The sequence below is a fragment of the Cupressus sempervirens genome, chromosome 8 (genome assembly GCF_028749045.1).
Source record: "Cupressus sempervirens isolate cs-2001-9-10 chromosome 8, ASM2874904v1, whole genome shotgun sequence".
NCBI lineage: Eukaryota > Viridiplantae > Streptophyta > Pinopsida > Cupressales > Cupressaceae > Cupressus > Cupressus sempervirens.
Window position 1 is genome coordinate 80,710,807 of NC_143125.1, and position 16,817 is coordinate 80,727,623.

A 16,817-nucleotide genomic window follows, 5' to 3' on the forward strand; every position below is an offset into this window, starting at 1 on the left:
ATTTTATTGGGATTTTGGGTCAACATGTAATTATTAATTATAACCCTAAAGTGGTAAAAATACTTGTATAAAAGGGCTTAGGGTTAGGGATTGTTTCATTGTGGGGTGATGCAAAAATTGGTTCTTGCGACGATATTGAGCTGTAAGGGATTACAGATTGTAATCAGGTTGTAATCACTGGATCATAATAATATTGGACTTGCTGTTTGGTGGACGTAGCCTAGGGATTGGGTGAACCACGTTAAATCATGGTGTCTCGTGTTCTTTTCTATGTGATATATTATTTTCTAATATTGTTTATATTTGTATGTAATTGTTATTTTTGTCCATGGTTTAATCCTAATAGTTTAATGGTGACACCACAAGCTTCTATCGTGACAACTCTAACACTAGTATCAATTAGTGGGCTAAAGTTGACTAGAGCCATTAAATATCCTAAAAGCTCCCGCAATAAATGTGGTATGACAAAGACATATATGCAAGACTTTTGCAGCAGGACAAGACTGACTCAACAAACCCTAATAGAGCTCATGTATCTTATTCAACAGGTGATATATATCTTTAAATTAGTTTCACTTCATAACTACTTGCCTATTTCTAGTTTTTAGTTGTCTAATTAATTATATAGTGGATGCCATTTTTCATTTCCATGCTACTTGCTTATTTCTAGTTTTTAATTGGTGGATGAGAGGATGTCAAAGTCAAATGAGCATAGAAGGAATGAGAGGAATCATATAAGCATATAAGGTGTGAAAGGAATATTTGATCACACCAATCATGTTTTCCACACATTTCTTTATTTTAAATGCATTATGTAACTTTACAAATCAACAATTCACAACAATGCAAGATGACCAAGCAATTTTTGGCCATTGCATTTTTCCAATCACACATTTTCAACATTCTTCTTGTTTGTTTTATTTTCACAGGTCTTCACCCTCTTTCCATTCATGCATTTGTAGTTGGTCTCATTCTATTACATATTCAATCTCTCTAGCTAGCATTATTATTAGAGAATATGCATCAGTACTCCTCTTGAGATAATGATTTGAGCAACTTATTACTTATTCTTTTTGCCACTTTTACTTGGTAGGATATAGTCTTATCTATTGTTTTTTTGGATAGGTAATCGGTCGAAGCCTAGATTGTTTATTATTATTGTTAAGATTAATTATTATTATGTGTTAATCCTTAGTAGATTCAAACCCAAGACCTCCCTAATGAGAGACTTGCAATTTACCTATGCATTGTAGGCTCTTGCCTATAGTATGCTTTATTGTTGTCACAAACCCAAACCTCTGATTATTTATTTATTCATTTTAAATAATAGGTTTAGAGTGAAAAATTAATTATTAATAGTGATTAATGGAAATACTAATCAAATTCTTTTCATTAACTATTAATAAAAAGTAAACAAATATAATTTTATGATAATTAAAAGAGTTGAAGTGGTTCATTTGTGTGGCATTTAATAAGCTGATAGGCTTCTTCTCCTGGGAATATGTTGTCTGGATTGTTTAGACAATTCAAAAGTCTTACGTTGCTAGACAAAAAATTGGTACTGGGAAATAAGAATGGTGTACATAGTCTACTATGGATGAAAATGACAATGGTTACTTGACACATGTGACAACTCCATCTACCATGCTTTTCTTTGCCTTAAAAGTCCTGCGGTACCTGCTACTCACTTGCACAGTTAAGTTGGTGAAGATTAGATGACAATAACAATACATAGTGCTCCAATATAATTTTTTTTTATAATTTTAAAAGTTAGATCTAAATAAACATCATAATGATTTGATCAGATCAACATTCCCTATACTCGAACACTCAGGCCAATATTAAATGTCATGTATTGTATCATGTGAAATTTGGTTTTTGTCATCCCACAATTCATCTCTAACTAGATATACAATAAAACTTTATCTAAGAACTACATTTATTTTTTATTTGGGACAATTTTAGAGGGTCTAAATACATCGAGGAGAATTGAAAAATTTAGCTAAGCATTTTACACTACGATTTTATTAAGAAATACCATAGTCACTCACAAATTCATTATCAAATAAATGACAATAAAACAAGTTGCTTTAATATGCTAACTTTTAAATGATACACTCAAATTATTTGGAGGAGCACAACTGGAGGCTAAGTTTTAAACAACTTACTTCACATTGCTAAGTCACTATGTAATCCAGGCCAACTTACCCAAATAATTCTATTTCCACAACTCTATACAATAGACTATGAGATCTTTTGAAGATCTGGTAAAATAACCAAAAGTATGTGAGCAACATCACATGCTTAAATTCATTGAAATTCACTTTCCCATCATGCCAACTTTACTTATCATGCTCTTACAAATTAAAATATTTCTTCCTTCCTTTAGTCCTAAACAATGTAGAATTTGTTGTAGTTGAAAAGCACATATATACCCAACTCCATCTTTGTCAAATACATCAAAAGCCTCCATCATCTCATCACTACCCTCATCCTCCCCAACACCTTTGTGATATTCATTCCACAGGCAATTATAGAGGCCCAAAAACTCATCAAACCCTAAAAAATCTAGTGTAATTTCCACATATTTTGAGTTGACAATTAATCCAAGATCCTCCCATATGCATCTAATATCCTCACTGCTGATCAACCCATCAACATCCCTAGATCAAACATACTAAACACTCTCTACAAGTATTCCTTGGGGAGCACCAATGCATGCCTCACCTTTGATTGAAAACTAATAAATTTGCCTTCAATAAAATGCTCATCTTCCTTGTGGGCATTGTAATTTGTGCTATCTAAGACCTTACTATAGTGGAATTTCAGTAGAGAATGGAGCTAAGGGCGATGCATAAACCACACTAAGAACCCAATTCATGACCTCAACCTTTGATTGCTCGATGGAAGAGACTATAACTTGCGCTCAAACAATTAATCTCTTTAAACTTTGGATGAGACAAAATCAAATCTAAAAAAGAAATTGTTCATAAGGACAATCTAATAAAGAGACTTTTTACACCTGATTGCCATACACCAATCTGAACCAGGTCTCCTAACCCTAAAATCAATGTATATAACATTACATTGAGCCATCTCTAGCTACAAATATGTATATATATAGAATGTAAATATACAAGCTCTATTATTTTGCTTATTATAAATAATATTTATGAGACCACATAAATTATTCCACGAAAATGTAAAATATGAGTTAGAGTTAACATCAAAGTAATTTATAAATATCTTTAAGTATACTTAGGAAAAATATTTTTAAAAAAGAAAAAATACAATAGATTATTCATAACATTTTAAAGTAATTATTTGTCATCTTGTTAGAATTAATTATTTTTCATATGACTTTATATAAATATTTTTAGATAACATTACAATTCATTATTGTTACATTACAAATAGATTTTTCAATGGAATAATTCTTTGAAAGATAAATACTTAAGATCACTAGGACAGAGAGGCAATTATTGTGAGTTCATTATAAGTAGTTAGTTTTCTCTAAAATTATCTTTTTGTCCAACTTGAAAAATTTTAATTTTAAAAAATTTACTTTAATTCGTTTTATGTTCCTCATTTTTTTAATTGTTGGCAGCCCTTGAATTTTGCTAATAGATTAAAAAGACTATTTAATATGCAATATGCTATAAAAAATGACTTAGATTATTTTATATAAAATATTCTATAAAATATGAGTTATAAGTTGTAATAGGAGAAGTTTAAATTTTAAACCTAAAAATAAATTTAGTTAAGATAGACAATATTCAATGAATATTTTTTTTAACATGCATAACTTCATTTTCACTTTGAAAATCTTCATTATTTTTTGTTAAAATTTGGATTCACTTGTATATGTTGTTGAGAAATGTAACTAATGACGAATAATTAGGAAAACAAGTACTTCTTCACAAAATATAATACATTAGATACAATAATATCATCATTCTATATACGTTTCACTACGAGCTAGTTACTAATAACCGCATCGTAGGAGGAATTGACGGGGGAAAATGGTTGAGAAAGGAGTGGATGATTAACAATTAGAAATATGAGTCAGTAAATCTCGAAATAATTCCGAACCTCAAAATATAGTCAATTAGAAAAACGGGACACGTTGCGTAAATCGGACCGTTCGATGAGGATGATAGGAGCCGTCCGATCTAGGGCAGCGTTTTGGATCATTTTATCCAATACAAATTCTAAGTTGATCGATTAGAGATGTTATTGGCGGGGTCGAGTTTGCAGGGTTTTGCGTCTGCTTCAGGTAAATTCGTCTACTTTTCTTTTCTATTTTTTTGCGCTGCTAGAGATTCACAGGTACTAGACGGGCCTTCTCAGATCATTGAAAGAATTTATAGTTATTACATTAATACAAATAAATTTTTTAAAGTTTCTCCGGATGATTCCACGTAGCGTTTTTCTATTAGAGACATGCTTAAGTTTTTGTTTCCTGTTTAAGAACAAATTAAAAAAGTTCAAGTTTTCTTCGATTTGTTCTCGTAATGATGTAAGACTCAGATGGCCATTGTAGATTTGTTTTCTTCTTCTGTTACTCCATTGTATGGATGGCCTGTATTGATGCGCATATATATCATAGAAAATAAATGTAGCCTATAGAGCTTTTTCTTTGCTGGATAAAGTCTATCAGATCTGGGTCTAAGCTAAGCAAGGCAATAACGTGTGTTCGTGCATTTTGTGGTTTAATTTTTTAATTTGATTGTGTAAACAGTAAAACATAGTAGGATTGCTTTACTCCCCAATCACACACGAGAACCTGTTTTTTTCTATAATTTTTGACATATATGAAGTTGTTAATTTGATTTTTAAATACGATTTCTTATTTCGATAGATTTTCTAGTCCGTCTTGGATGGGAAAATTAGAAAAGTAGCTTGGCATTAGCCCCAGGGATACAAAGTTAGATGTTTTAGGCCTCCATAGTGTCTGCTTCCGTAATGCACTCTTCGAACCTTAATTAGTTTCGCTCTCTCATTTGTTTTTTGGGTTAAATTTCGGTTGAGTAGGAGAGGCGTCGAAAACATTTTAAAAAATTTGAGCACCGGGCCGCTAAATAATTAATCCCATGTATTTATAAGCCATGTTGCTGTGTCTTCGTGGATATGAACCCGGGTTAGCTTCTTTGAGTGAGTCTATTACCGCCACACCTTATCAAGCTTGAGATCAGATGGTTGAAGTAAATAGAGTATAAGGGAAGCTGTATAAAGCATACTAATGATTCACTTTGGCAAATTTGTGGCCCATTGATTGAAGTACATAGTAAAAGGGGGAAAAAAAGCTAAATAAACTCAGCTCAGTTTGTTTAATTCATCACGGACCGTTTGGCATTTTTTGGCATCTCTTTATATATGAAAAAGACAATTCATGGAAAAATAAAGGTGTAGAGCGGGCCATAACTCCATCAAGTCTTCTGTGCCTCGTTCCAGTGTAGTTCTCATTACTTGTTATCTTAGTAGCTGATGTGAGCTTGCTGCCTCTGGAAGTGGAAATGGATATGTCTAGATGTCGATCCGGATGGAAGCTGTGTGGGTGCCATCCCAATGTGACCTCCAGGCATCCGAAACTGTGGGGGAGACATCCACAGCCTTCTGGATGCCTAGAGGATGCATGTGGATGGCACGCACAGGGCACCTAGGAGCTTTTGGAAGCCTCTGCGCCTAGGATGCAAAAAAGATGCCTAAAGAGGTCATTTTTTTGCATAATTCAGCCTTGTATACCATTTGTTTTGTGCAACTCTATCCATAACATGAATGTGCTGGCAAGTCATCTACAGTATTGTCTTGTAAGGTGCTCACAGATCACCATTCTCATTGATGTTGTTAGTTGTACAAACGCCAATTCATTTGCATGTAGGCATTCCATATGGATTATCCATATTGGACAATCCGCCCAGCTACAGTTTGGTCATAAGTTTCCATATTGTCTGGATTTCTACAACTTCCCAGCTACAATTTGACCATAAGTATCTTCTCACTGCATCAATTTGTCAATAAGCAGGTTATCCTTCAAGTAGCTTTAGTAGTAGTATACAACATACTGGCAACCACTTGTCTGATACAGTTCATGTAGCTGCCAGACTCTTTAGAAAAGTTCACACTTCAGGAGCTCAAAATTTGTGAAATAATATTAATCCTGAATCATATATATATATACATATACTGGCATCCACTTGTCCGATACAGTTCATGTAGCTGCCAGACTATATATATATACTGGCAACCACTTGCCCTATACAGTTCATGTAGCTGCCAGACTCTTTAAAAAAGTTCACTTCAGGAGCTCGAAATTTGTGAAATCATATTAATCCTGAATCATATATATGTGCGTATATATGTATGTGTGTATATATATGTATATGTGTGTGTGTGCATATATATATATATATGCATGCATCCATGCGCATCTGTATCCCCCAATTTTTCTGGCATATCCACCCACCTGATTCTTGCGTTCACATCCAAATCAGTAACCAAGCTTGTTATTTGTTGGAGGACATCCATGCAAATGCCTATATATATATATATATATATATATATATATATATATTCATCCGCATCTGTATTCCCCCAATTTTTTTGCATCTCTGCCCACCTGATTCTTGCGTTCACATCCAAGTCAGTAACTAAGCTTGTTATTTGTTGGAGGATATCTATGCAAATGCCCACTAGCTTACAAAGGCAACTGTAACATGTGCTGCCTCGTAGGCCACTTGGTTTCTTGCTTGTAATTAAATTCATATCATTGTGTTTCATTCAGCATGATCCCATAGCCAATGTTAAAGTGTAGTTCCTGAAATTACTACCAGACATATCATGAGTCTTGTTAAATTGGGAAGGTGTAACATGATTATTGTTGCAATGAATGTTTTTAAATAAGGGCCCAATGATATTCTAATTTATAAATTCTAATAATTTTTAAATAAAGAAATATACTGCCATTTATGCTACTTATGATATCTCTTGAGATAAGTGTATAACAATTTGAAAAGTGTGGAAAATCTCATTGTTTTTCTGTTGTATGCAGGCATTTAAATATCTGCTTATAATTCTTAAAATGAACACACAATAATTAAATATCTAAATATTGATGTAAATATTTTTTTTGAACCCAGGAAAAGGACTGCAAGTAGGAATAAGCTGTTCTACCTCTGTATAATATGCAAGATTTTTATGTCGTCCAAACTCCAAACAATATATTGGACTATTTAGTTTATAAGTAGGATGAAGCTGGCATTATAACTTGTAACCTAAGTTACCAGATCCACCAGCATCCAGGGCAGTACCTGGGCTAAACAGATTTGGGTATATTCATTCAAGTTATGGATCAGGTTTTTGGAAGTCTTTGGCATGTGCAAGGTGCATCCCAGATGCTCTGAGTTCATTTGTGTTTATGTCTCTGACATGCGTGTTAGGTTCTTTGGCATGGGGCATGCATAAAATAATACCAGGCATTCCTGTAAAAATGTGTCTGCTTCATTTGACTATTATCTTTAGCTGTTGGGTGCCATATTACCGTGGGATCTCAGATGTTTGTTTAATATTTTCATAAAAGTTTAGAAACAGTGGGGAGTGGGCAAGCCTTGAGCTAGAAACACTTTTTATGTCTGAATGGTGTGGAATGGGATTTACTGGAGTTATGGACTGTTCCTGTGCATTCCTTTGAATGTCTCAATTCTTTCACACTTCTTTCTTCTGACTTCTTACGGGGCTGATTATCCAGCTTTGGTAGGTTGAGAGAGTGCAGTTGACCTGTCAATTACAGTCATTGTTAGGGCCCAATGCAAAGAAACTGTTTCTAGAATCTTCTGCATTTGTATTAAGAATCATTTGATGTGTATGATACTAAGTTGCTGATTCGGGTTTGGGTTCGTGGGTTTGGGCAAATTTTTTTTTCCCCATTTGGGTTCGTGGGTGGGTTCGTCAGTATATATATATATATATATATAGACACACACACAAAAGAGAAACATGCATAGTGCATAGTTGCAAAACAAAGTTATTTCACAATATGAACAATTGTTGCTTGATCATTGATCAATGCCAAATGCCAAAGGGTTTTGGGTCCCTTCAAAACCTGCTTTTACCTGAATCTAAAAACATTAAATACTCGCTCATTAATCTATCTTCATGATTGTAAAGAAAATTATACATTGAATTACTAAATTGCAAAACATAGACTAGTTCATCAAATAATACATTGAATTATTAAATTGCAAAGCAAAGACTAGCTCATCAAATAATAAAGTTTGAAACACGATGATAGATGACAAATGTTTAGTAGTTTATCAATAATCATAGTATCAAATGCCCTTCAAGGGTCAAATGGATCATCATAAAATGAGGGATCAATGGCTTCATCCCCAACTGCAACTATATCTAGATCTTCATCATTGGAACCCAAACTGGTTCCACTAGACCCATATGCTGCTATATCATGGTCCTCCTCCTTGACATAAGGGATTAGATGAGTGAAATGTTTTTTATTAAGTTCCTTTGAGAGTTACATAAGAAAGCAATAAAAACACACACCCTTTAAAGTTGTTTTAGCCCTGGGTTCGCTGTGGGTTCATCTGGGTTCACTCCAGCAAGGACCCGGACGAATCCACAGTCAAAACTAAGGACCCTGCCCGGACCCGCAGTGAACCCAGGGACGAATCCGGACCCGTGGGGACCCGGACCCGAATCCGAATCCGGGCAGCAGGGGACGAATCCGGCAACATAGGTGTGATATGGTGTTCTATTTAAGCAGATATTTCACATTAGTTTGTGAGCTGGAATTGCCTGGACTCTTCATGTATGCAATAGTGAATCATTAGGTAGTATCTAATTTGTGTATTTTTATTTAATGAATTATAAGTCTATATTATGATATGTTCATTTAGTGTTTAGTATCTATATATAATCTCCAAACCCAGTTGCACTAAATGTGGGGAAGAAAACATATGTTACCATGCTAGGGAACCTATATCAACAACTTAAGCTATAGCAAATTTGTTTCTATTATTGTAGCATATCCAGATTTGAGTGTTTATCCTGAATGGGGAGAGCTTTTAGCAATTAATACAGAAACCTCTTCTGCCAGTTCATACTTGAAGTTGGTATTGATGTATGAATTAAAGCCTGACATGAACCTCTCCTCTGTCAAAAGCTTTTTGCCATATGAATTTCTGATGTATCTTCCACAAGAAGGCCCGTGAATATCATATTTGTTCCTAATTTATGTCATGCATGTTGAAGCTGTCTGTAACTAGGCTGTCAAATAAAAGCATACTTGATAAATAATCCTTTGCAAGTATTTGATACTAATTTGGATCCTTGTTAGGTTCCTTTTGAATTTTTCTTTTAATTGCCAGGGCCTGACTGTTGCAATTTCAATTTTAAAATGAAAATAAATGTATCTTATAAGGAACTTGTGTACTGGTTAAAATCCATTTTCGCCTTTGAAGATTCCTTTCTTCATGTTGTTTTGTGCAATCTTAACAGTTTTAACTTTTATATTGGTATATTCTGCCATGAAGGTTTGTTTTTATTTGATACTAGTAATTGCTTCTGAGATTGTGGTTTATCTTTCTTTCTTGTATTTTGCTGTAGGGGCTACTTACCATGTAGCTAGCAAGAAGGTGGTGTTTTCTGCATTGTCTCAAATTATGTGATAACTGTTTAGGATTTAACTGCTTGGTGTATTATTGCATTCTTTCCTTTTTCTCGTCTTTTGTTTTGATTGCAATTGATTAACATTTGTCATTTGTTGGAAACTTGCAGAGTAGTGTCTGCAAACTGTGGAGGGAGAGCTTTAAAAGTAGTTTGAAGCAGGACAACTACATTACTTCACATCAAAATGGTAATGCATCAATTACCTCTGTGCTGCCTTTGAAGCCAAAACTGTGGCAAGAGTGAATGACTTAGCCATGATAACTGATGTCTGTATTATGATGGCATTTTCAGGGACGTGTTAGAACAAAGACTGTCAAAAAATCCTCTCGTCAGGTGATAGAGAGGTACTATTCCCGAATGACACTTGACTTTCATACGAACAAGAAGATTGTTGAAGAAGTTGCCATTATTCCCTCCAAGCGTTTGAGGAATAAGATTGCTGGATTTTCAACAGTATGTTGTTTTATCTTGCTCTCTCGCTCCACATATTTTAAATCATTCATGTTTTTAGCTGTACGTGCACGACTGTGTTTGCAAATATAGATGTATTTATTCTGATTTATGTGGTTTCTTGTTCATACGTCAGCATTTGATGAAGCGCATTCAAAGAGGTCCAGTCAGAGGAATTTCACTAAAACTTCAAGAGGAGGAACGTGAAAGGCGCATGGATTTTGTCCCTGAAGAGTCTGCTATCAAGACAGATGTGATTGAGGTACATTCTTTTTATCGTCATTTGGCATGCAATTGTACTGCTTGGAAACTGCAAATGGTTAGTTGCACAGTTGGAAAACTCGCCAAAGCCAAAAACTGACCAAGGCTTAAAAATAAAATTTGGGAAAAACTTGTCCATTTAAAAAAAATAAAATCAGATACTTGAATAAATGCTGAAATTAATTATAAACGCTTGTTTTTTGCAAAATTCAATGAGAAGATGCATCCAGTGAGTCAATAAATGAGAACACAAAAGAAACAAACTTAGTCTACTATATTTAAACATAAAGCGTGTACAAAGTTACATTCTTGCGAGGACTGCTGATGGCTGGCAGCAAAATAGTAAATAATTTATGTAAAACTCCCATCTTTAGCAAAAACTAAGGGAGAGGTAGAACTAGATGATATAGTTCTAGAAGTCTGCACTAGCATGACTGTGCCTCCTCGCTCGGTATGTCTGACTTAGTCTGTGGCCTGTCATCCATCCTAGATGTAGCTCTGCCTCTAGCTTCTCCTAGCACTAGCATTAACTACTCATTCAATTCAATGTCATCTAGTATGAAACCAAATCCATTCCCCTCCTCTATAGCCTGCCTCTACAAATCATTGATGTTATCCTTTTCAAAAAGCACCTCAAATCCGCTTCAAATCGATAAAAATCAGTTTGTAAATTGTTGAGAAGACTAATTTCCCCCCCTTCGCAAAACACAAGTTAAGAAATTAAAAAGGAAATTAATTTGGGCTGTTTTTTGCCTTTGTCCGTTTGGTTCCTGGAAGATGACAGGAATTGGCTTTTTCAAAATTTGGATTTGAAATTTTTTCTGTTTGTTTCAAAATTGGCAAAATGGAATTAGCATACCAGACTTCCAATTTTGCCTCAAAACCATGTTTTCCAACTCTAGTAGGAATTGAAAATCAAAACCTGGTTATGTTTTTTAAGGAGTGTAAAAACAATAGATTGGACTACTTTTTGAAATTTGCCATCAACTCCAAGTTTACGCATAAAAATGTGTCTTCACATGCATCTTCCGAGTGAAACAAACGGGTCCGTTTGGTTTGTGGAATTTAAAAAACCCAGATTTCTACAAACCTTGGTTTAGCCAAATCAAGGCTTTGCAAATCTTCATTCCGATTTTTGAGATTTTACTTGAACCGTTTGTTTCACTCGGAAGATGCATGTGAAGACACATTTTTATGTGTAAGCTTGGAATTGAAGGCAAATTTCAAAAAGTAGTCAAATCTATTGTTTTTACACTCCTTAAAAAACATAATCAGGTTTTGATTTTCAATTCCTCCTTGCTAGTAGGAAGTTGGAAAACCTGGTTTTGAGGCAAAATTGGAAGTCCGGTATGCTAATTCCACTTTGCCAATTTTGAAACAAACACAAAAATTTCCAAATCTGAATTTTGAAAATGCCAATTAATGTCATCTTTGAGGAACCAAATGGTATAAAACTATGGCCAAGTTTTAAACTAAAACTTACAGAACTTTTGGCAAAAACATGACAAAGTTTTGCTTGCAAAAAAGTCAGCGAGTTTTTGGTGCCAGTAAAGTTGTTAAAACTCACGAAGCCAGATAACTTGGCTGTGGTTGGTTGCGTAATTAGCATCAATCAAACTTTTATTTGTTGTTTACCATATTGGATTAAATACTCAGGCATAGCAAAAGCTTAGCTTGAAGTACCAGAGCTGGTTTGTAAGAGATGAAATTTGCGTTAAACCTGAAATATGATATAAGTTCACAATGCATGCGATGTTACCTCTAGTTGTGTAGTCCATCTGTGAACATGAGCAATTATTTTGAAGCTTTCTTTGATTCACTTACTGAGTCGGGGGCATTCAACAAAGGGTAGGTGAGTTCTATGGGCACTCTCTGTTTGCATCATAGGAGTGGGTAACATAAATCATATGAGCTGGCCAATTATCATCATTTTCAAGGTCAACTCAAAAGTTTATTTGTGTGCAACTATTGAGGACATGAAGCAAAATAAAAAAGCAAATTATTGCTGTACAATTCTGGCTATCTGCTATGCTTGAATTCAAGCTACCACTTTAAAGTGATTGGAATTTTTCCTTTTGCATTGTAGAAGAAGCAGGTAACAAGAATTGAATTGGCAAGCCTAGTATCCTTATTTTCAGAAGTCTGCACTGCTAAAGTATCTGGAGTATATGATTGCAGAAAAGAAAATCGCTGCTGTATAATTCTAGTTGTCGCCTTAGCTTAAATTTTCAGTTAGCTTTAGTTAATTGCTTTGGATGTTTCTCCAAGAAATAAATCAGAATTGTTTTCGGATGACCAGAAATAGTTGGATTTTGTTGTCATCTGGAAATGATTCTAACACATGGATGTATTCAAGAGCTGAAGGCATTGTCAACACTAAGAAGCATTACTCTGCAAAAATTCAAGGTTATACCCGGTCAGTCATGATCCTAGTGCTAAAAATCTTGATATGTGGAAAAGTTGTTGACCCAATTTTTATTGATTTCTTGCATTTAAAGTGCATTAACATCATGTTAGATACAAGAAATGGGAAGAAATGTGAGAAAATTGTTCAGAAACTTGCTAAACACTAGAAAAACTCCTGAAATTGCTGAATTACTTAGAAAAAGGATAAATTCCAGGTTAGAATCGAAGTCAATGGGAAAACCCTAAACAGAGGAATGGGAGGAGTAATGGCGACTGCTGGCCATTTTTATTGATTTCTTGCATTTAAAGTGCATTAACATCATGTTAGATACAAAAAATGGGAAAAAATGTAAGAAAATTGTTCAGAAACTTGCTAAACACTAGAAAAATTCCTGAAATTGCTGAATTACTTAGGAAAAGGATAAATTCCAGGTTAGAATCAAAGTCAATGGGAAAACTCTAAATAGAGGAGTGGGAGGAGTAATGGTGACTGTTGGCCGTTTTTATTGATTTCTTGCATTTAAAGTGCATTAACATCATGTTAGATACAAAAAATGGGAAAAAATGGGAGAAAATTGCTGAATTACTTTGAAAAAGGATAAATTCCAGGTAAGAATCAAAGTCAATGGGAAAACCCTAAACAGAGGAGTGGGAGGAGTAATGGTGGCTGTTGGCCATTTTTAAAAGGCTTCCAGCATCCTAAATTGTTGGGGCATGTGAGAATAGTGGCCAAGCAATTGATAAATCTGCGCTAAATTGCAGCTTGGATATGACCTGAGCTTTTTGCATGCTTTGCCCAATGGACATATTCTTAATATTATACACTAATTGTCGTATTATTTTAGTTATGCACTATTTTGGACAGGGAAGGAGTGAACTCCTGTAGTTTATAAATTATAATTAATATTATAAACTATAAAGTAGTTTTGACATTTAAAGTTATTGACTGCAAATGTATTTTTTGGTTGGTGAAATATTTGTATTTTTTTTAATTCTCAGAAAGCTTTACACACTTCTCATTGTTGTGGCTTTAACCACAGAGATATGCATTTTGCATCTGCTGTTTTTAATAGGCTTCAAGCATATCCTAGATTATGGGGGCATGTGAGAATAGTGCCCAGCAATTGATAGATCTGCTCTAAATTGCACAGCTTGGATATGACCTGTGCGCTTTTTGCAGGCTTTGCCTAATGGATTCTGATGTGAACAGGCATATTTTTAATATTATAATAGTAATGCAATATTATAGACAGGGAAGGAGTGAACCCCTATAGTGTATAAATTATAATTAATATTATAGAGTCTAGACTACAAAGTAGTTTCAACATTTAAAGTTATTGACTGTTAATGTATTTTTTGATTGGTGAAATATTTGGATTTGTGTTGATTCTCAAAAAGCTTTACACACTTCTCAATGTTGTGGCTTTAACCACAGAGATACGCATTTTGCATCCAAACCTTGTGACTGCTACACAAAATCTGATGACATTGTATGCTATGCTATTGCTATACGAAAAAAAGCCAGTCATTACAAAATTCACGTGTAGCCCAGATTTACCTAAAATTATCAAAATGAAACAAAAATCTCCTAATACACAAAATGATGCACTTCCAGTCGCATATTACACGTCCTGCACCTGGTGGCCCTGGATTGCCTTTAGATGCCTCATCAAAACTGGCTTTGATCCATCTTTCTTCTGGAGCATTTCTCTGCATATTCTTGTACCTTAGATGTTGGATGAGCCCAAGAAAGCCCATTAATGGCAGACTATTTAATTATTAATTAATAGTTTTATTAGAGGGACTTTATAATTATAAATAGTTATATAATAAAATTATAAAATATTAATAATGTTGAGTTTTCAATGAATAATTTAAATTTAATGTGTGTATATATATTGATATTTGTGATTTATATTTTATAGTAAGGTGCATAATTTTATTACTAACATTTTTCTCTCCCCGAAATTGTAGCTGCAAGTTAGGTATTTGCCAAAACCATTGGCTTGACATATTTTACTTTAAGCTAATCATATTTTTTGTTAAATTGCTATTGTAGAATATAAAGCATTGCAATTGTTTAACATGATTTGACGAGCTTTCTCAAACAGTGAACTCTGCACATAATCCTTGCCTCAATCCCAATGAAAATTATGGATCACTTAAAAATGGTATCCACTTTATTAAATTCCTAACAGTCACAAGATCAGTCTGATATGTTGTGATCTCATCTACTTTACTTAAATTTGATCTCAGACTTGAACAACTATTTGGTGACAGCTCTCTTAGAAAGTGGTAAGTTTTGATATCAGTTACTTCATAATTCATATACGTGGTTAATATTTGATCCGATGGCAACTATTCGATGACTGCCCTCTTAAAAATTTCAATTGAATATAGCTCATGTAATCAGAAATATGAATATAGCAATCAGAATATATTTTCTACAATTCATGGGTGTATGCTCTATATCATTTGTTCTCTAATTTTTTTTATGACAAATTTTTAATGTTTTTCCTTTTTTCTTTCAAAAACCTGATTTATGTTATTTTTTTTCAAGAAATCTTTATACTTTTGGTTTGCTGCTATAAAAAATATGATAGTTATTAAAAGGATGCTTTTCCATTCAATTGCTTTGTTCTGTAGCACTGTACACTGCATTTAGAGAATTGTATGGAAGTCTGTAGCTAGAGATCCGGTGAGGCCTATTTTTGCTTACGAGGAACTTTTTGTCTTGGTAACTTGAAAAATTATCACATTGACATATTATTTGACCTATATGATTGCACAGATCCATTCTGATTTTACATTTATATCAGTTTGTTTTGTATATATATATTTTTAAAGAATTTCAGCTTTTCCTGCGGCATTTCCATTTACCTTTGGTATCACGCTTAAAATACTAATTTTCGTGAAATAAAAACAATCACGTATATCACATGTATAATATATATATTTTAAAAGAATTTCAGCTTTTCCTGCAGCATTTCCATTTACCTTTGGTATCACACTTAAAATACTAATTTTCGTGAAATAAAAACAATCATGTATATAACATGTAATTTGTTTGCATGCATATATTTCATGCAGGTTGATAAAGAAACTATTGACATGCTTGCTTCATTGGGTATGTCTGATTTACCGGGAGTCGTGAAACAGGTGTGCCTTTCTATTTCAAATTTTGTAGATTTGTCCATTCCCTTTGATTAAACTGCATTGAGTGGTGTTTGTTTTCAACTAATATGAGCTCACTAGCATGGATGTTCTGTTATAATCTTGTCAACTAATTTTATGAACTTTATTCAGGCGGATCCCCCAGTTGGTGGTGGTGGTTTCAGGCCAGGTGGTTTTCAGGCAGGAGGTGCTCCGGGCAGGAGACTTTAAGAAACGACTTGAGCTTTATAATATCTTGCAGGTGGATACCTATGTGGGTTGGTGTAATCTTATGTTGGGCAGACTCCTTTGGGGGTTGTCTAGGTGGGATACTTTTACTAGTTATTTTTAATGTTTGTGCAGAGTTTTGAGGCATTGAGATCGGGAACGTCATTTTTCATAAAATTATATCTTGAGTTATTTAAATGATATTTGGCTATTAGCCTTTATTTTAACGAGGGCTGAATATTTAATGCCCAGGCTCAGTGATTTTATACTTGGATCGATTTCCTTTATATTCATAACATGCATAATTTTGCTTTAATGGGGGAGGAGTAAAGATTAAATGTACGAAAGAGGTAGTTGCGAAACAAAACAATTTTTTTTTACCAGAGTTGCTATTCTTCCCGCTCTAAATTAGAGAGGGATATTGCGCAAGCCCAAGCAGATGGATATTTACAGAGTTTCAGGTTGACAACAGTTGAATACGTAGAGGGTCTTACCCAAAGTCTGAACAGAGTGAACGATGAGTGTTTAAATATGACACTGCTGCACGAGACTTCCTTTTCTTTAATTTCTAATGCGAAGAATTAGAAGTTTAAATACTGTTTTTTCTAAGGAGAGGAATTGAATGTTCAAATATAAAG

General features: G+C 34.1%; 1 protein-coding gene across 2 annotated transcripts; it reads left to right on the forward strand.

Annotated features, from left to right (window-relative positions):
• Positions 1-4,235: 4,235 nt before the first annotated feature.
• On the forward strand, positions 4,236-16,406 carry LOC149541722 (small ribosomal subunit protein eS17-like). 2 transcript variants are annotated; one of them, XM_089796844.1, is made up of 7 exons: positions 4,236-4,276; positions 9,619-9,647; positions 9,790-9,868; positions 9,973-10,134; positions 10,268-10,393; positions 15,889-15,957; positions 16,105-16,406. In XM_089796844.1, exons 3-7 carry the CDS (start codon positions 9,866-9,868, stop codon positions 16,180-16,182), a joined length of 438 nt encoding a protein of 145 aa, XP_089652970.1. In that variant the 5' UTR covers positions 4,236-4,276; positions 9,619-9,647; positions 9,790-9,865; the 3' UTR covers positions 16,183-16,406. The 2 variants fall into 2 exon arrangements, with proteins under 2 accessions (XP_089652970.1, XP_089652969.1); XM_089796843.1 differs by lacking the exon at positions 9,619-9,647.
• Positions 16,407-16,817: the final 411 nt, after the last annotated feature.